This window comes from Danio rerio, chromosome 7 (genome assembly GCF_052040795.2).
Source record: "Danio rerio strain M-AB ecotype USA chromosome 7, GRCz13ab, whole genome shotgun sequence".
NCBI classification, from domain to species: Eukaryota; Metazoa; Chordata; class Actinopteri; order Cypriniformes; family Danionidae; genus Danio; species Danio rerio.
Window position 1 is genome coordinate 24,187,892 of NC_141027.1, and position 19,951 is coordinate 24,207,842.

At 35.6% G+C, this 19,951-nt stretch overlaps 2 protein-coding genes across 12 annotated transcripts; one reads left to right on the forward strand and one right to left on the reverse strand.

Annotated features, from left to right (window-relative positions):
• The first annotated feature begins 1,073 nt into the window (after positions 1–1,073).
• Positions 1,074–13,735, forward strand: cirop (ciliated left-right organizer metallopeptidase). Of its 3 annotated transcripts, XM_087261055.1 has the most exons (16): positions 1,074–1,187; positions 1,782–2,097; positions 2,204–2,297; positions 2,635–2,686; positions 2,758–2,907; positions 4,973–5,098; positions 5,202–5,286; positions 5,519–5,664; positions 6,626–6,809; positions 6,925–6,991; positions 7,975–8,071; positions 8,166–8,270; positions 8,379–8,507; positions 8,662–8,783; positions 8,905–9,149; positions 13,545–13,735. In XM_087261055.1, exons 2-15 carry the CDS (start codon positions 1,791–1,793, stop codon positions 9,122–9,124), a joined length of 1,884 nt encoding a protein of 627 aa, XP_087117181.1. In that variant the 5' UTR covers positions 1,074–1,187; positions 1,782–1,790; the 3' UTR covers positions 9,125–9,149; positions 13,545–13,735. The 3 variants fall into 3 exon arrangements, with proteins under 3 accessions (XP_087117181.1, XP_087117182.1, XP_087117180.1); XM_087261056.1 differs by lacking the exon at positions 13,545–13,735 and having other exon boundaries at positions 2,176–2,297; positions 8,905–10,525; XM_087261054.1 differs by lacking the exon at positions 13,545–13,735 and having other exon boundaries at positions 8,905–10,525.
• Positions 9,413–19,100, reverse strand: zgc:153151. 9 transcript variants are annotated; one of them, XM_087259997.1, is made up of 11 exons: positions 18,873–19,045; positions 18,520–18,691; positions 17,814–17,945; positions 17,425–17,676; positions 17,055–17,297; positions 15,217–15,303; positions 13,738–14,141; positions 13,516–13,659; positions 13,358–13,450; positions 10,359–10,433; positions 9,413–10,214 (listed from the first exon to the last, which is right to left on the reverse strand). In XM_087259997.1, the coding sequence occupies exons 3-11, from the start codon at positions 17,890–17,892 to the stop codon at positions 10,176–10,178; spliced, it is 1,416 nt and encodes a 471-aa protein (XP_087116123.1). In that variant the 5' UTR covers positions 17,893–17,945; positions 18,520–18,691; positions 18,873–19,045; the 3' UTR covers positions 9,413–10,175.
• Positions 19,101–19,951: the final 851 nt, after the last annotated feature.

A 19,951-nucleotide genomic window follows, 5' to 3' on the forward strand; every position in this document is an offset into this window, starting at 1 on the left:
TTAATTTTTTGAGGGGGATGTAGAAGACTTGATTTGTAGAGTAGATTTTGTTATGTAAAAAACATGACCTAAAAACATTGATCTAATTATTTTTTAAAGATAGCTTTGGTTGTTCAATGAAAGTGTTGCAGGTGAACATGGTTTTACTTGAAAAGCAATGGTCTCAAACTCAATTCCTGGAGGGACGCAGCTCTCCATAGTTTAGCTCCAACCACCTTCAACTCACACCTGCTTAATAGTCTCTAGTAGTTATGAACACCTTGATTAGTTGGATCAGCTGTGTTTGATTAGGGTTGGACCAAAACTGTGCAGAGCTGCGGCCCTTCAGGAATTGAGTTTGAGACCTATGTTTTAACGGGAACATGAATTTTATGTAATTCGTTTTACTTTAACTCTTAGGCCTCAAACTCGATTCCTGGAGGGCCACAGCTCTGCACAGTTTTGGTCCAACAATTTCAAACACCGCTGACCCATATAATCGAGGTTTTCAAAAGAGTCTTGAACACCTTGATTAGTTGGATCAGTTGTGTTTGATCAGGGTTAGAGCAAAACTGTGCAGAGCTGCAGCCTTCCAGGAATTGAGTTTGAGACCTATGTTTTAAAGGGAACGTAGGCCTCAAATTTATTTCCTGGAGGGCCATAGCTCTGTGCTGTTTTGGTCCAATAATTTCAAAAACAGCTGATTTGAATAATCGAGGTGTTCAATGATATGTATTGATACGGATGATATGGATCATGCTGCCCTGGCCTGCAGCCCTTCAGCAATCGAGTTTGAGACCTATGTTTTTAATGGAATGTGAAATGTTATGTAGCCTAATTCGTTTTACTTTAACCCATATCTCAAACTCAATTCCTGGAGAGCTGCAGCTCTGCACAGTTTTTGTCCAACTCTTTTAAACACAGCTGATCCAAATAATTGAGGTGTTCAAAAAAGTCATGAACAGCTTTATTAGTTGGAGCAAAACTGTGCAGAGCTGCGGCTCTCCAGGAATTGAGTTTGAGACCTATGCTTTAACCATTGTGTTTTGACTTATTTGCATTTCAAAGCCTGCACTGCATACAGTGTTTGCCTCAGTTTCCTTATCCTGAGCAGAGGAGGAGGAATACTCGACCACATCACTCACAAGAGAAAGAAACAAACTTGTTTCATAGTTTGCCAACTTTAAACGAGGACTGATGCTCTGTTGGTAAGAAATCTATTGATTCGTTTTTCTGTCATAGATTAGTTGTTATGTACACTATCAATCTTTAGGGTTTTTAAGTACTTCTTTAAATAAACTAATACTTTTAATCATCAATAATATTAACTTGATTACAGCAGTAACAATGTCTTGAAATCAGCTTAGCTGTTCAGTAAATTAGTAAAATTACATTACAAAAGCAAGTATTTAATTTTTTTAAAACAATCGGGTGACACTTGATACTATTAAGTTTTGTTACATTTTAATGTAATTAATTCAAATAGAAAACGATTATTTCACAGCCCTTTGTAGTAAGGTTTAATTTGAGTTGTCTTTTATGTGTTCACAAGACTTATTTCAAAAGCAATTTCTAATCATTTTCAGCTTATAATCATTGCAGGATTTGAGTTTGATTTTAAAGTAACGTTATGTCTAAATTTTACTTTTATTTTTACCTCAGACTCTTCGATATAATCGTTACACTTATGTTGTTAATATATTAAGTTCCATATTACAGATCATTTATTAAATGTCACTTTTCAAGTTCTTGACTTTTTCTTTCAAACTTTAATATATTTCCCTTTTCCTATTTTTTTTTAGATATACGAAATGTCGTTCCTCTTCTGTATTGGCATTTTGCTGTTACCATGGTTCCCTTTTGTCTGTGGGAAGTGCATCTTTGACCAAATTCAGAGATCCGTCAACGTCGTGTCCCCGCCCACCGGTCAATACGCCTCTGCTCATTGGTTTAAAACTCAGAGATCTAAAAGACATATTATGCCTATGGAAGATTTACAACCAATCAGAATCAAGATCTGGATCCCTTCAGAAAGTCCCGCCCTCTCTGAGTGGGAGAGAGAGAAATTAATGAGCGCAGTTGGTGAGGCTGTCAGCGAGGTTTCCAATTTACTGTCAGGTGTGTGTGGTCGTTTTATAGGAAGTATTTACAAAACATTTAGAAAGAGAAAGAAATATGATTTATTGTCTTCTTTAGCCAGAGTTTTGTTGATGTTTGCTCGTAGTGAAACGAGTTGAAGACCGTCTGCTGTTGAACAGAGATGTAAACAAGTACTGCAAATTCATCTGGAGAAACAGCAGCACTTTAAACCACATGAAGTACGTTTTATTGGTCTTCTCTGCAGTACAAAGAGTACAAATGCTTTCTATTTTTAGTTAAGGAATTTGGCTAGTTCTCCCAAAAATTAAACCTATGGCTTCATTTTCTCATTCTGTACTCAGACCTGTTTATGTTTCTTTCTTCTGTTTAACAAAAAATAAGTTACTTTAAAAAATGTTGGAAACCTGGAACCATTGGCCGTTTAACATTTTTAAAAATATCTTATTTTGTGGTTAACAGAGGAATGAATCTAATTATGGACCTACTTGAGAGAGAGTAAATTGAAAATGTTAATTTAGAGTGAACTCTCATTTAAACCACTGTCATTCTCCTCAGATGTGGAAGAGCCCATGAGAACTACAGATTTGAGAGCTGCCTCGGTGTGATTGTGAGTCTTGCTTCATATTTACTCAAAATATATTTTATTTTCTATTATTTCTTTATTTTTATTTCTTGCAGATTCCCGATGAGCACCTGGATGGCTGTTCTGTTTATCCAAATCCTGAGCATCCAGTCCCAACAGTGCTGAGGCCACGGGGGCCTGGAGTTCCCGATGCTGACTTCCTGCTTTATGTGTTCACTCACAACACAGAAAAATGCAGAGCAGAGGTATATTGTTAACCTTGTTTGGCCATGAAAGCCATTTGAGTATTGTGAGCTCACTCAAGACACCAGTTTGAGATGATTTGAGCCTGGTGACCAGTGGCCATCACAAAAAAAGATGACCTTTTGTCATAAATGGATATATTTGGTCAGCAAATTAACTTGTCAGCTTGGTTGTGGCATTTAAAGAAGAAAATGTCTCCTGTACCAATAAATCAACAGCAGCCTAAATTATTTATACAAGACAACATAGATCTATGCTTTTGTGTTTTTTTACACCAAATTCACTACCTACAATAGTCAGTATGATGGCAGTAATTGAGACTCAGCATACCTGGCAAACCTTTTCCAGGCTTCTGTTGACCTACATTGGAGAGCCCAAAAAGAGAATGCCTATTTTTACTTGTACTTATGAGGCTCTTGAACATTCCAAGATGTGCAGTTATTTTCATATAAACACTCCGCTAAAGTCTAAAGACCAGTCAAGTCCTGGCACCCTGACATCCTGGCAACCCCATTGCAGTTCCATATAACAACCCCGAAAGAGACAAGTTCTTTCACCACGAACTACATTCAAAAAATCTAATTAAAACAATACAGAACCCTTTAGATGAGATGTGCACACTGTGCTCTAACAACCTGCATTGTGAAAGATAACTTATCTCATATCACGTGTTGTTCGGACACAGTGTAATGACAAAAACCCTGACAAATGTCTTGAAATACAACAACTGAACAGTGTCTTTAGGTGTGGTAAATACAAAATGTGCAGAATAATGTACTCTGTTCTGTTCAATTAGAAAGTAATGCACACCCGAGAACACAATTGATGCTGTAGGGGGACCAACAGGTTTAACCCAAAAATGACCAGTCTTTCAGATGAAGAAGGACCGGAGTCAGAGATTCAATTAAAAAAGAAAGTTTAATGAAGATAGTTTGCAGTTTTATCTGCCGAAGCCAGCTTCAACACTCACAAAGGGTTCGTAGGCTGCTCTGCTTACAATCACAAATCAAGAACAATTATACTCTCGCATAACGTCATTAACTGCATCATACATATAGGTGTTTTAACCTGATTGGTTAAAACACAAATAGAGCAAGAAAATGTCCATGTGTGTGTGCGTAATTCAGAAAAATATCTTCCAATGATTACTTAGGTGTCACATACAAAAGTCAGACAGCCGCTAGGCTTTTCAGAACTGACCGCAGACCTGTAATACAGATCCACAAATGAATAGAACATGCACACACAAAGTACAATCTGTTTCTTCCACAAGGCCGTTTCGTGTCCTCTCAGCCGTCTTATCAAAACTGGTTAAAAAAACGAATACAATCAACATTCACGCTGACAGCTTACATGCAAAGGAATTTACTTTAAAAGATTTAACACATAAAATGGCAAATAACTTGTTAAATTCTTCAAGAGTCCAGGTACACCCAACAGCTGTCCATGACCTCTGATCTAGCTTGGTAGATACTGCAGAAACAAATCATTTGGCATACAGAAAAAGCAATGACACTCACATTATTCCAGATTTACTCTGAAGAGGGATGACACTGAGGTCATCATATGATCTGGGCCCTTAAACATTTAACTTTATTAATAATCATAAAGACGTGAGAAATCATATGTGTTGCTCCATCCTGGAGCAGACCTCAATCAGAAAACCCCATGCCTTCAATGCTAAAGTGAGGGACACCAAAAAAATGGCTATTGCAAGTTGCATAGAAATCTTTGTGTCCTGTTATCCTTATCAAACCAGCTGTCCATTCTCTTTTGAGATCTAACATCAGCAAGGCATTTTTCTCCACAGAACTGCTGTTCACCAGATGTCATACATTGTTTTCCCCATTTTGACCGTTCTCTGTAAGAGAATCCCATTAGATCGGAAGTTTTTGAAACCACCAACAGTCTCTTAAATCACCTGTCTTCCCCATTGTAATGCTTTGTTTGGACTTCAACAAATTGTCTTGAAAATGTCTACATGCACAATGGCATTGAGGAGTTTTCATCTGTACCTTGAATCTTATTTCCTATCATCTTATAATCTTTTTTACATCTGTTTCTCAGTCTAGTGTACTGGCTTATACTGCTCACTGTCAGACGGGTTCAGATGGCCGTCCTCTGGCTGGCACGATGGTCATCTGTAGAGAGACACTCAAAAAGGAAAGATACACATATCAGCACTTTGTAAAGGTGACAGTATGTGTGTTAAAGAAGAGTGAACTGCAGGTATTGTGCAATGAGAAGAGCATTGAGAAAACAATATTCACTTTTTATGGTCTTTGTTTTAGTACAGACAGTGATCCATGAGCTGTTCCATGTGTTGGGCTTCAGCAAAGAGCTCCTCAGCAATTGGAAGGACTGTACAGTTTCCTCTCAGAGTAACTAACCTTCTTTATTTTAAATGAATACAGCTGAAGTCAAAATGATTAGACATCTTGTGAAATTAGAATTCTTTGAAAGATATTTCCTAAGTGCAGTTTATTGTAGAGAGTTTTTTTATTCAGCATATTTTTAAACACAATAGTTTTAATAGCTAATTTCTCGTTAGTTATTCTAGTTTTGTTCTGTTGTAGATTTTCTGGTAACTTTGTTCTTGTGTGTATTATGAAGTTGGTGTAGACTGCTGGTCTCATGGTCAGGTGACCAGCACAGACGAGACAGGGCAGGTTAGACTCTACTCTCCTACTGTGATCAGAGCAATGCAGAAACACTTCAACTCTACACACACTGACCTCGGAGCTCCATTAGAGAACAAGGTACAAACCACATGCAAAACACTATATTTGTTATTAAGTACAGTTGGTATGTTATAATAATTATCTGTTTAAATTAACATATTGGACAAATGATGGAAAAATTTTACTTTTTGCGTAAAATTAGAACTGCAGATGTCTTCAGCATGATCTGGCTTTCTTTTTTAAGTAAATTGTAAGTGAATTGCATTTAATAGATTAAATTCAATGTTGGGCTTGGGGCAAACATGACATCAAAGTTATTCCTTAGAATACTCTACTATGCAACAGAATAGGGCTGCATGATGTTTGAAAAATCTGATATTGCAATATTTTATTTTTCTGGATATTTATACTAGAAGCAAAACACAAATTAAAGTAAGAAAAACTTTTTTGGCGTAAATTTGATAAATTCTGTATAAATAATTAAATACAATTAATCTTTGTTACACATAAATTTGCGCACAAATGTTTTAAACTCTTTTGAAATGTTCAGTCAGAGGCCCTATAACACATGCATGCGCTAAACCTTCACTCTATTATGGTTAAACTTAGCAGTGACACAATAAATCACATACATTCTGTAGCTCCTGGTCAACTGTAAATCAGACTCAACATTGCACGTCTTCTGATGTGATTTTTGCGAAAAGATATATTGTGCAGCCCTACAATACACTACTTTAACAAATAACAGCTGACATTATGCGATTAGGTATGTAAATATGTAACTTGCCACAGTTTTAAAGTGCTGGAAATGTTTGAAAGTGCATCTGGAAAGTGCTTGAATTTGGCTTTGAAAAATGTGCAATAGTCCTGAAAACGGTTTTAGATTTTTATCTTCTTTTGTAAATAACTTATTGCTATAAACCTTTTTTGTTAGAGAAAATAGTCATTTATTAAATGTTTGTAAATTTGTTATTTTTTTGCTATTAAATACTATTCCAATAAATAATAATAATAAAGTCCAAACTGCTATCTTTGTCAGGACGCTGCTTTAGATGGTCTCTCTTCACACTGGGAGGCTCGTGTGCTTCAGGGCTCCATTATGGCAGCTTCGCTAGTGGAGGCATCTCTGGTTCGCATTGATGCCATCACACTCGCTGCCCTCCAGGACACAGGCTGGTATTCGGTCAACCACAGCCGGGCTCAGAGCCTGGTGTGGGGAGAGGGTAAGCCAGAATCAATAAATCAGTCTAAATAAGATCAACATTACGCACTTGTTGAGACTGAAGTAAACATTTTCAGACTTGTCAGTTCACTGTTTTACTGCTCTTGGGGTTTCAGGTGAAGGCAGTGATTTTGGCTCCGTCTCTGCCTGTCACAATTCTTCAGCTTTCTTTTGCACAGGCAGGTAATCAAAAATATGGTCTCTTTGGTTAATTATGAAGATCTAGACACTGATATGTAGAATATTATATTTTGAATTGTAAAAAAGTTCAGTATTAAACAAGTGTTAATTTCATGCCAAGCTATTTTAAAAGGATATTTCACCCAAACAAAAAAACAACCTCTTCATGTATTATGGTTTTAATCCTTTCTTCTGTTGAACACAAAGAAAGATATTTTGATTAATGCTGGTTGCTGGCACACATTGGGGAAGAATTACTATGGAAGTCAATGGGTGCCAGCTACCAGGACTCTTAAATATAAAGAAAGGAAGAATATAATAGGTTTTAAACAAGTGAAAAAAGAGTAAGTAATGGCAGATTTATCATTTTGGGTGAACTATTTCTTTATAATACATCTGATCTATAAAACATGCTAATATCTATTTTTTTTTTTTTAATATTAGTTCTTTTTATAAAAGTATTTTTTTATGAAGTACAAATACTTTTTTCAATAGCAACTAGTGTATTCTTTAGGTACAAGTAACTTCCAATATGCCACTGGTTATTAATTAGATACTAGTTAATTCTTAAATATTCATTAGAATTTAGAACATACCAGTAACATAAGTATTATTATCTTTTGAAAAGGTAAGTAGTAAAGGTAGTAACAAACAAATAAGTCCTCTCTATCTATCTCCTACCAATAGGTGGAAGTGTAATTATTATTACTATTGTTTATTAAATAGGCACTACTTGAGTAATAGTATCTAACAGATGCTAATGAGTATTGGTTTACATTTATAAGTTACCATCTCTAAAAACAAGATATTAGTACCGAAACATTGTGAGTGTTTTAAGGCACTAATAGTTCTCATTCGTTTGGTACTAGTTTAATTTTAAATACCATTAGCATAAAAAAATAGAGACTAGTGCGTTTTAAAGACCATTAAACTGAATTGTTTTGGATTTATTTATTGTACAGTAATAATATATGTTTTCCTCCTAGTGGTCTAGGTTGTCATTTCCTTCATCTCCACAAGGGGGAGTGTGTGACGGATCAGTACCTGGATGGGTGCCACATATTTAAACCTCTTGCAAATGCTGTGAGTTTTTTGCTCAATAGTTTTTTTATTTTTTTGCACCTTAACCAAACTTCATACATGATTGACAGAGAGTAATGCCGCTTTTCTTCATCAGAGTGAGTGCTGGATTGAGGATAATGCAAGGAGTGGAATGAATGAAGGAGGCGGAGAGATATTCGGCTCAGACAGCCGCTGTTTCATATCCAACATCACCAGACTGGTAAGACATGCTCTCATGTTTTATGTCTAAAAATGTTTCTAACGTTTAAAGATGTCACGGCTACCGTTTTAAGAGCTAGTTTAAATTTTTATATTCTTTCTTTATTAGAATAATGTGACTGCTTACACACCAGTGTCCGGTCATTGTTACAGACACAGATGCGCCGGAATAAACAAATATCACATTCAGGTGAAGGACTCTGACTGGATGGATTGTCCAGCAGGAACGAGCATTGAGGTTTGTGAGAAGCTTTTTGGTTACATATAACAACTTTTGGTTTAATTTTTTGCATTTAATTTTTTTATAAGTCTCATTTTCAACCCTAAAGGTTAACCTAATAATTTTAAAGGGTAATTCACCTAATAATGAAAATCCTATCTCCAAATTGTAGGTGTCGGGTTATCAAGGATTCATTTTCTGCCCTGAAAACAGATTATGTAAATATTCAGATTTAGCTCCTCCCACATCAACACAAAGAACAGAAAGCCTTTTTAGTGACACCACTGCTCAGAGGTCAGTCAGTTCTTCTTTTCTTTTTAAGATCTTAAATGATTTTCACTTCAACTGTGTTCTGGCTGAATTCCAGATACAGTGTGTTTGTATGTCAGTTGAGTCTGTGTTTTCTGCACTGTAGTGATCTTGGTATGATGGAGAAAGATGCCGCTGTTCAACCCAGCTTCACATCTCTCTTCTTAGTCTCTGAGGCTAAGATCAGCTTGGCAGCGGTATTGAGCTTGATGGCTGTTTTCGCTCTGCTGTCTGCTGCTGTGCTCCTCTACAGGAAGAACTTGTCTGTAAGAGTACATGCTGCTTCATACAGGACACCACTGCCACACATCCTGTACAGAAACTGATCAAAGCATAAAATGATTCAGGAAGGTAATGGAGAAGAATTCAAATGGCAGAATCAGGAATTCAGACACAAATGTCACACAAACACACAAAGCTTGACCGACACATTTATAAATGGTTAATATTTGACAGAGAAGCTGTGACGTGATAAGTGTGCTTTATGATGGTCATAATCTTTCCTAGGGAAAGTTTCTTGATAAGTCTTGTGTGTGAATATGCAAGATGATGTTTGTTTTGACTGAAACCAAGTTGCAGCGATTCACCATTTACTGAAGAACCAACCATTATGATTTTTTTCTGTAATATATAGTTTAATAGTACAAAATAATTATACATTTTCAGTCATTCATGTAGAAATATTTCTAAAAATGTTGTAAAAGTCACTGGACAGGAAACATAATTCTCAGAATGTATTTATAAAACAAGATTACAGTAGTTTTTTAATCAAATATTTGGTTATGATTTAAAGGTATAGAATATCAGGGAAATAATTAATTAAAGATTTCCAAAGTAGATTATGAAACAATTGTCTTCTGTCTGCATGCTTGAACTCTAGCCCTTCCTTGATAAACAGGAGCCTTAATTTGAGTGATGTTAAATTGGTTGAGCAGAAGGTTAAACACATTTTTCGCATCAATAGACAGCAATGCAAGAGCCAGTGTACACTCTTTATCAAAACATACGAATGATTAACTTTAAAAGAACACTCCACTTTCTTGCAAATAGGCTCACTGTAAAAGTCCCCTAGAGGTAAACAGTTGAGTTTGACCATTTTTGAAACCATTCAGCCCATCTCCGGGTCTAGCAGGAGCACGTTTAGCTTAGCATAAATCATTGATTAAGATTAGACCATTAGCAACTAATATATGAGATATAAAGTTTTTTTTACCTTTTTAAAAATAAATTATTCTGAATATATTGATGAGATTATTGGATTAAAAGAAGCAATTGAATTTGTCTGCAAGCTTAAAAGAACTTGCAATACATTCATTTTAGCCTTTCTACAAAAAGCACATCCTGTCGATCCAAAAGGATGAAAGCAGAAATGACTCTTCATCCAGATGTCTTCATCCAGCACTCAGAAAGCATCATCTGTGATCAGTGAGCACACAAACAAAAGTTTTTGGTCATGTTTAAATAGAACGTTACTTGGTATGAATGCAGTGATATGGGAGAAATTCTTTAAAATGTTTTGTTTACATCAAAGTGCTGTAAGAATAAGTGTGATTTCAGTACCTGACCTCTCTCTGTGGAGTAATTCAGATCAGTGCAGAGCTCAATGTCATCTGCTGCTTCTTTTGCTTTGTTTTTCTTATTTAGAAATGTAATCAGATCAAACAGAGGCATTAATATATTGCATATTTGATAAAAATCTAAATAAAACTGTGGTATTATTGTAGAAATATGATTGGAATCTCAAAGTTATTGCTTCAAAACAGTTGCTGATTAAAGGGATAGTTCACCTAAAATTAAACCCTCACAATTTACCCCCCACTCAAGTGGTTCCAAACCTTGTTCCAAACCAGAAAATTTGTAACCAATAACTTTTAAAGTAAGACAAAAAAATACTATGGACATCAATAGTTACTGGTACTTTTTTTTCTTCATCAGAAGGTTCATTCATTCATTAATTTTCTTTTCAGCTTAGTCCCTTTATTAATCTGGGGTCGCCACAGCGGAATGAACCGCCAACTTATCCAGCATATGTTTTACGCAGTGGATGCCCTTTCAGCCGTAACCCAACACTGGGAAACACCCATACACTTGCATTCACACTCATACACTATGGCCAATTTAGCTTATTCAATTCACCTATAGTGCATGTCTTTGGGGGATTGTGGGGGAAACCGGAGCACCCAGAGGAAACCCACGCCAACACTGGTTGAACATGCAAGCTCCACACAGAAATGCCAACTGACCCAGCGACCTTCTTCAGCCGCAACCCAACACTGGGAAACATCCATACACTTGCATTCACACTCATACACTATGGCCAATTTAGCTTATTCAATTCATCTATAGTGCATGTCTTTGGGGGATTGTGGGGGAAACCGGAGCCCCCAGAGGAAACCCACGCCAACACTGGTTGAACATGCAAGCTCCACACAGAAATGCCAACTGATCCAGCGACCTTCTTGCTGTGAGGCATATGTGCTACTCACTGCGCCACCATGACGCCCCAACAGAAGATGGAAACTAAATAGTAAAGATTTGAAACAAGTAAAGGGTAATAAAATTATTACAACATATTTTGTTTTTGGGTGAACTATCCTTTTAATAGAATGCAGAAAACCTGATACATGTTTTCAGTATTTTAAAGTTTAAGAGGACACAAATGTTGTGTAACGTGTACAAATCTGGTGGTTATAAGATTTCTTCTTTAAAATGTGTAAAACACTTTGAGTACTGAGAAAAAAACCCTCCATAAATATAACTAAATATTGTTATTTCTTTATTTAAATAAATTGTACATTTCTTTATTCATTTCTTTTGATTAAATAAACTGCAGAATTACGAAAAATACACATAATTTATGGAATTTCAAAACTGTAATGTAAATATGTTACCATATTAGAAAAGCAACTGCTAATTGGTTAAACCAGGGGTGGCCAACCCTGTTCCTGGAGAGCCACCTTCCTGCAGATTTCAGTTGCTACCCATATCAAACACACATGCCTGTAATTATCAAGGGCTGTTCAGGTCCTAATTAATTGGTTTAGGTGTGTTTGATATGGGTAGCAACTGAAATCTGCAGGAAGATGGCTCTCCAGGAACAGGGTTGGCCACCCAGGGGTTAAACCGTTACCAGTATTTATTTAGAAATCATTGTACAATTTTGTTTTATTTCATTGAAGGGCACAAATGAATATGCATTTAACCAGTGTTGGGGTGAAAGTAATGCATTACAATATCCCCCCACCCCCAAAAGTAAGTAGTTGCGTTACTTAGTTACTTTGTATGGAAAGTAATGCATTGCATTACTTTTGACTTTCTTTTTCATACCTGCCTGAAGCTTAATCTCTTTTAGAACTTTCAGGATATTTTTCTTTTTTTAAATAGAGGAGCTCTGCATTTAAAGACACACTATACCCTTTCTTTACCTTAAAAAAAACTATATATATAATGCTACTTTCTGAGAACTTCTTGACGGTAAACATGCCATATATAAAGATAAATGAAAGTTGAAAGCAATGTCTTTGCTACTTTTGTCTTATTCAGTAAAAGTACTGTCCATTGAGACTATCCTCTTTTCTTTCATGTGTTCAAAATAATGAGAAAACTTCCATCACAGAAATGTAAGACTCTGCCATCTTGGTTTCTGTCTGTTGCCTCGGGGACCCAATTCTACACCTTAGCCCTTCTCCTTACCCCCTTCCTCTCTACCCCTCGTTTTGCGTGTTCATGTAAAGGGGTAGGGGGGACCCAGTTCTCTTTAGCTTGAAAGCGTAGGGCTAAGGGGAAAGGGTAGATAGCCCTTCGAATGGAGATTTTTCAGGAGCACACTCGAAACCAAGGGTTGAGAAAATTAGAATATACACCAGCCACAAAATACACGCAGAATACACCACCCACAACGGCAGCATAGCTGCACCCGGAAATCAGGAGATCCACAAATTAATATTTTATTTTTTTTGTCATTAGTACGAATTTTTACAACAAACAAGCACATGTTTAATATATTCATAACCGTGTTCATGTTTTTTGTCATGCTTTACAAAAAAAATTAAATTAAATTAAAAATAAAAATTTCCCGATCTATAATCCCTAATTATATCTCCTGTAAAGCAGCCCCACAACATTCTGACACTTGATGACACTCAAATACCCTGTCAGAAAACTCTAGTGGCTGGGAATGAGCTTTTTACAGTGTCTACTATAATGTTAATCCTGTTTTTGTGTGTTTTTCAAAGCGGAAGGGGTAGGGGTACAACAATAGAATTGGGATTGGGCCTAAACGTGATTCAACATGATTAATTTTAGTTCAAAACTATTTTTTAAAAGTGAATTAATTCATCTAAAAAGTAACTCGAGTTACACTTTTAAAACAGTAACTCAAATATTACAACTTAATTTTAAAAAACATTACTCTTTACTTAGAAAAGTAATATTATTATGTAACTTGCGTTACTTGTAATGCGTTACCCCCAACACTGCATATAATCATAATGGTTTTCACCCTGCAGCATAGGTCAATACTGAAAATATTTTCATATAAAAGAACATTTAACACTTACTTTGCTTTTAATTTCAGAGAATTTGACTCCCTTTAGAGAACTTCTCTTCCTTGTGCCCTCCATCATCTGCTGCACAAGCTCGTGCATCTTCACCTGCTGAGAGGAGAAAATATTATTACTTTTTAAAGGCCATCTTATACATTTTTATTCTACATTACCTTCTTCTTCTCATTCTCATCTTTTACAGGAACAGTATTGTGGATCTCGTGGTCTTCCTCAACGCAAAACCGCTCAAATGTCTGATCACCCAAGCTGAACATTCCCAAAGCTCCATGTTTCTGGATTATTTTAGGATTAATATCCTGGAAAAGACAAATGTTAAATCATCTAAGAAATGTCAATTTGGTTGATGATATGAATGAATACTCATTCTTCATTACCTTCTTCTTTTCACTCTCGTCTTCAGCAGAACGAGTCTTGTTTGTTTTGTTGTCTCCCTCAACACAAGACACACAATCATCTCCACCAAACATCTCCAAAGCTCTGTCAAGCTTCTGGATCATTTCAGGATTGATCATTATGACCTCCTTTATGTTTGCGACTTCTTCCATTTGGTAAGAGCACTCAGATTGAGACCGCAGCTGCTCGAGAAGTGAAGTTTCTCTCTCAGTGAAGCTTTCTTTACAGCATGGACATCTGCTATCATGATAGATCTCCCAGCATTCCTTGAGGCAGGCCTTACAGAAGCTGTGTCCACATGGAGTCCACACAACATCGATTGAAGACTCCAGACAAATAAAGCATGCAGGGTTTTCAGTCACGTCACAGCATGAGCAAGCCATCACTGGAAGGAAGAAAATCAATTCAAGTTATTTGGGGATCAGTGTTTTAGTCAATGAAGGTAAGGATGAAAAATATTTGGTGTTTATGGCTTGAAATGAACAGAAACCTGACAGATTTCTGCTATAAACGAATGACCACACTGATCTGCTTATCTACATTAAAAAGTAATATCAGTGATATTTAATGCTGATGCTGTCAGTTAGTATCTAATAATGTCCATATCAGTGTTTCTCAATCACATTCCTGGAGGACCACCAACACTAAATTTTCCATGTCTCCTTAAGTAAGCACACCTGATTCAGATCATCAGCTCATTAGAGACTGAAAGACCTTTGTTGGGTGTGACAGACAAAGGAGACATCCAAAACAAGCAGTGCTGGTGGTCCTTCTGAAATGTATTTGAAAAACACGTCTTTGTCCCGTTTTAGTCTTAATAAGGAAATAAGGTTGTCAATGAACATTTTTTTTTGTCCTTGTTTTTGTTTATGAAATTAACACTTAAGGATGTGGCAATAAGGAAATTGTAGCTGAAATCGGAAATCAATAACTATTTGAAAGTAACTAATATATAGTGCAGTATTTTCAAATTTTGACACTTTTCTGAGCCTGAACAAAACCCACTCAAATACAATGGAAGGTCACGCTTTATTTTGATGGTCCTTTTGTTGAATTTAAGTTACATTGCATCTACATGCCAACTAATTCTCATTAGATTATAAGTAGACTGTTAGGTCAGGGTTAGGGTTAGAGGGTTAGTGTAAGTTTACATGTACTTGCAAAGGTTTTTATAGTCAGTTCATTGTCTGTTAAGAGAGCATATTAACAGATATTAAGCAGACAGTCTACTAATACTCAAATGGACCATCAAAATAAAGTGTTACCCAATGGACAACTGATTTTATTGTAAAACCTTAACCATAGGAAACAAGAGGAAAACATCTAGTTCTTTCTTTTCTTAATTTTATTTTTACAAATTCCAGTGTTGAAGTCATGTTTTTCCCCAAGACCTCTTGTCTTTTAATTTATATATTTAATGTGGGAATGGAAAAATTCATAATACTGTATTGCTAACTCACTTAAAGGTTTGCACAGAGGCTCCTCATGGATTGCTGTTCCCAATGACGTTGAATATTCTGTCTCCATTGGCTGCTCCCTTTTGTAATCTTAAAAATTGACAAACATTACTATGAAGTCACACATACGGAAATCTCATATATTCTCATATATGTAAACATGTCATATATTTATTAGGTAAAAAAAAAGTACTGAACGTGGCACCTTTTTTCTCAGAAAACATTTCTAAAGGTGCTATTGACTTAAGATTTTCACCAGATGTCAGTGACAGTTAAAGTAATCCGTGCATACAGAAAATCAAAACTAATTAGTTTAGAAATGAAGTTATGTGTAAAAAAGGAAAAAGTAAAGTATTGAACACATGAAAAAAGGGAGGTGTAAAAAGACATGGAAAGAATCCAATTGAAAATAAGATCTAATGATCAACATTCATATAGCAGATCCACAGAATGGTCAAGATTTTTAGAGTGCTGAAGTCGTGCCAAGTCAGTGCGTGCTACTCCATCCTTCATACAAAAGGCGTCTTGAAGCTATTCTTACCAAAATAACCTTTTAAAAGTCTTAAATAGGGTAAAGCGGGGTACAAAGTAACAAAGGGTACAATGAGTTTTAAGGTATTTGCTCAGGGTTAACTATGGCATGTTTCTGAGGTTTTCACCACAGTGTTGAGAGACATCTTCCTGCCAGGTATAAAAAAAGTATGGCAAAATTTGGATGAGAAACACAGGAGAAAGCCTTTTTGCAGCATAAAAGTATTTTTTCTTATACTTTTAAAAAATTATTTATTTAAAAAAATCTGTTAAAGTATGAACCTAAAATCTTATATTGTTATGATTACCGTCTTCTAGGCTAAAAGATTAAACCATTTTGAAAGATGTAAAAAACATAGTGACTGTGCCAGTTTTGAGGAAAACACAGCACAGCAGGGTTAGTTGTAACAGGGTGTTACAAATAAGCCACACACACCAATTAAATTAACAAATTATATATTTTTTTAATTTTGAGTGTAATGTCGAAAACCTTTTTTAAAAAATGTTTTAATTGTAAATATTTTTAATGGAAAAAAATTACAGATAATATTGAAAATTAAAGCATTGTATAATGATACAAATAAGTCCAAATTTGTTTATCCAACAGATAAATAAAATAAACATGCTGTGCAATGAAAAATAATGAAAAAAATGAGTTAAGTTCTGAGGAAATATACTATTTAAAGTAAACTAAATTTAAATGAATTGTGTAAATTTGACTTTATAAGCATGTTACAACTAACCCTCTGTCTGTTATAACTTGCCCCACAAGTGGGGTAAATAGTAACATTTTTACTCCTGGCACTTTTGGCAATATTGCACAGAAACCATAGGTCTGGTGAGCATACGACCAGTGCTTATTTGTAGGAAAGGCTTGTGTGTTGTTGGTAAAAATAAAAATATGGTTTGTCCAACCCCATTACTTTGTTAATTATTTGGCCAAAACCAAAAAGTGTTACTTTGTGCCGCACTCTACCCTACATTTCAGTAGTTCAATACTTTCCTCATTCATTTGTTATTTCACATAACTAATTTTATTTGTAGGTTTGCATTTTTACCAAAATTGTGGTCAATTTTATGTCAGCAGCTTTTGCCAGAAAACATCATGATGTATTAAATACTTATTTTAACCGCTGCATACATACAGTATCAACTATGAATTATTGTCTCTGGTGTGAACAATCCTGCAAGTAATGGTCAAATTTGCCATCTTATATCATGTATACACATTAAAATAAAACAAAATAAATACACATTTTCAAACTAACCAAATTATACTAGTAAAAAATTCACATTATACATGCCCATACCTGTGTTTTTCTCATAGAGCTGCACAATCTCCCTAAGAGCTGTGTTGCACTTTAGATCAGGGCGATTGCTGAATGTCTCTTTACAGTATGGACAGATGCAGACGTGACTGTAGTCCCAGCACTTTTCCAGGCAGGTCTTACAGTAGTTGTGTCCACATGGAGTGGTCACTGGATTATTGAACACATCCAGACACACTGAACACTGGAGCTCTTCAGACAGAGGACCGTCTGTGTGTAATGGGTCTGAAAGCAAGATTTTGAGATGGTAATTTTTTTATTTGACTGAAACGTTGCACACAGTAAACATTAATGTATGAAACACACATTATTCAGAAACATGTTCAAATTGTAATATTTAATATACTCTTACCTTCCTTTGTGCTTTCCATAAAGAGTTGCACAATTTCTCTAAGAACTGTGTTGCTCTTTACTTCAGGTCTATTGCTGAAGGTTTCTTTACACAATGGGCATCTGTAATCCTGACTGTTGTCCCAGCATTGTATCAGGCAGGTCTTGCAGAAGTTGTGTCCACATGGAGTGGTGACTGGATCAGTGAACACATCCAGACACACTGGACACTGGCACTCTTCAGTCAGATGAAGACTTTTACTGAGACCCATAACTGGAAACAGAGGGAAATTACTTGAATGGAATAATATTAAGGTCAGTAATTCTCAAAATATGATTGGTTACAGAGGTTAACAAAACATAGTGTAACACTTTATTTACGTGAATATAGTCAAAGACACAAAGACTTACATGGAGGCAGATCAATACTATCTCTTCTTCCAAGACTGTACTTTGGTGGTTCTGCCATTGTGTTACAATCCACCAGCATTTATAACAGGGTGTTGCCGGAGAATACACTCTATCACATTATGGTCACCAAGCCTTGAAATGAGTGAAGTTGAATGTATTTTACAAAATTATATGCCAAAACAACACTTGGTCACACAGGTGCATCTCAAAAAAAGTTTAGTATTTTCCATCTGTTATTAAAGTTATCTTTCAGTTTTTTAACTATAACAAAATACCACGATATACCCCAACAATTATGTAAATCTATTTAAAATTAAGTTTAGGTAGAATTAAACTTTAAAAAATAGTAATGAATAAACATATTTTGACAACACAGACAAATAGGTGTGGTGGGCTATTCAAGTGCCATTTAATCAATCGAAATATTTGCAGACTATAATTACTGCATTGACTGTACTGTCAGGTAGTTAAAAATAAAGCTCTCGAAGAACAAATAATAGTTTGTAAACAAGGTCAATGTCGTCACATCACCGGAAAGTTACAGAATAACGAGAACAAAGTTACCGAAGTGATCCTTGCGCAAACTCAAGTACAAACCGACCATACTACCGATCATTTATTCTTATTGCAATACTTTACATGGTTAGTATTTTAACTAACACTGACACAAGTCACTGTTCAGGCAAATCCCCTTTTCACTACATACCTGCAAGTAGCTTTCTGAATAAAGCAGGAAACAAAATGGCATTCTGATACGAGACTTTTTAAACGAAACTGAAATACTCTGGTTTGTAGTTTGTGTGAGATAACAGACGCTCCCCAGTGGTTGGAAGAAACAATAGGACTGGACTCCGAGGTTTTAAAACAAAATTTAAATGCTGAGAAAAAGTTACAAATTAAGTTCTTAGCCATGCATATTACTATCCAAAAAATACCAATATAAAAGTTTTATAATTACGAAGTGTCTTTTTGGAAAACGAGCTTAACATAATGTTCTAATGAATTTTGACATAAAACAAACAAAAATCAATTATATTGAAAATCATTGGCAGTTCTTACGAATACTTGTGCTCCATGGTCACATATTTGCCCAAAGTAAGCATGGTGTGATTTATCCATATTATAATCTTCATATCACGGTGTTCATTAAATGCTTTTTAAATGAATACTATGTAGATTAAATAAACGAACTGGCATGAAGCATTTGATTCCACACGAAACACCAGCACTTTAGCTAGATTCTTGCATCTGCTACCTATTGTTTGGTACTTCTGCCATCTAGTGGACAGAGACAGAAACATCAACTAATCACTACAAATTCAATACCGATTTATGAAAAGATTGGTTTTATTTTCACACACACACACAAACACACACAAATTATGATAGTTATTATTAAAATGATATATATCTAAATGAATTACAGTTAGCCTGCAGACATATGAAAATCCTCATCTGTACTAAGCTCACACACAGTGCATCAGCGCATTCTTAGAATCCGCGGACGTTCGATACACGTCATAAACAGAACAAAGCCAAACACATTTCAGCTTCACCACTGCACTTCACATTATGAAGAAGAAAAGTCACCACGTCAAAGAAAACTCGATAGGACAGACAATCTGGATAGTTCATTTGTGTTACCATACGAAATGTAAAAAACAAACAAGTATTTAACATGTAATTATTACATTTCTTTGTCTTTGGACTGGGGCAGACAGGCGCGATTATCTGGAGAAACGGGAAACACCACAGTAATGAGAGGTAGGTGAGGGTCAGGTGTTTCTGTTGCAGAAAATGGAGAAACAACAAAGGGATCACTGGAGATAAACTTGAAGAACAGCTTGTGAATCAACAATCAGGTACAGATCTGTTTCCATTGTTAATTACAATAGTTAGGTAGGTATAAAAATAGATGTATTTCCAAGACGAAGAGGGTGGTGGTGGGCATATAGGAAGGGAAAAAAAAAGAAAAAACTGTCTTTCCAAGCAAAAAACCCCCAAAAAAACAGGTGATATTCTAAGAAGAAGGGGTGCTGGTGGGCATATAGGGAGGCAAAGAAAGAGTGAAAAAAGAAAATATGTCCTTCCAAGGAAAAAAGAAAAGGAAAGATATTCCCAGAGAGGGGATGGTTGTG

Excerpts from the sequence above, each read along its gene's own strand:
- cirop (XM_087261055.1), top strand. The coding sequence starts at position 1,791 with ATGTCGTTCCTCTTCTGTATTGGCATTTTGCTGTTACCATGGTTCCCT. Across the intron at positions 2,098-2,203 it reads GGTTTCCAATTTACTGTCAG|TGAAACGAGTTGAAGACCGT; the intron begins GTGTGTGTGGTC and ends GTTTGCTCGTAG. Across the intron at positions 8,271-8,378 it reads TATCCAACATCACCAGACTG|AATAATGTGACTGCTTACAC; the intron begins GTAAGACATGCT and ends TTTCTTTATTAG.
- zgc:153151 (XM_087259996.1), bottom strand. The coding sequence starts at position 17,892 with ATGCTGGTGGATTGTAACACAATGGCAGAACCACCAAAGTACAGTCTT. Across the intron at positions 10,434-13,357 it reads TCTCTGAAATTAAAAGCAAA|AAAAACAAAGCAAAAGAAGC; the intron begins GTAAGTGTTAAA and ends TTTCTAAATAAG. Across the intron at positions 10,215-10,358 it reads ACTCCACAGAGAGAGGTCAG|ATGATGCTTTCTGAGTGCTG; the intron begins GTACTGAAATCA and ends CACTGATCACAG.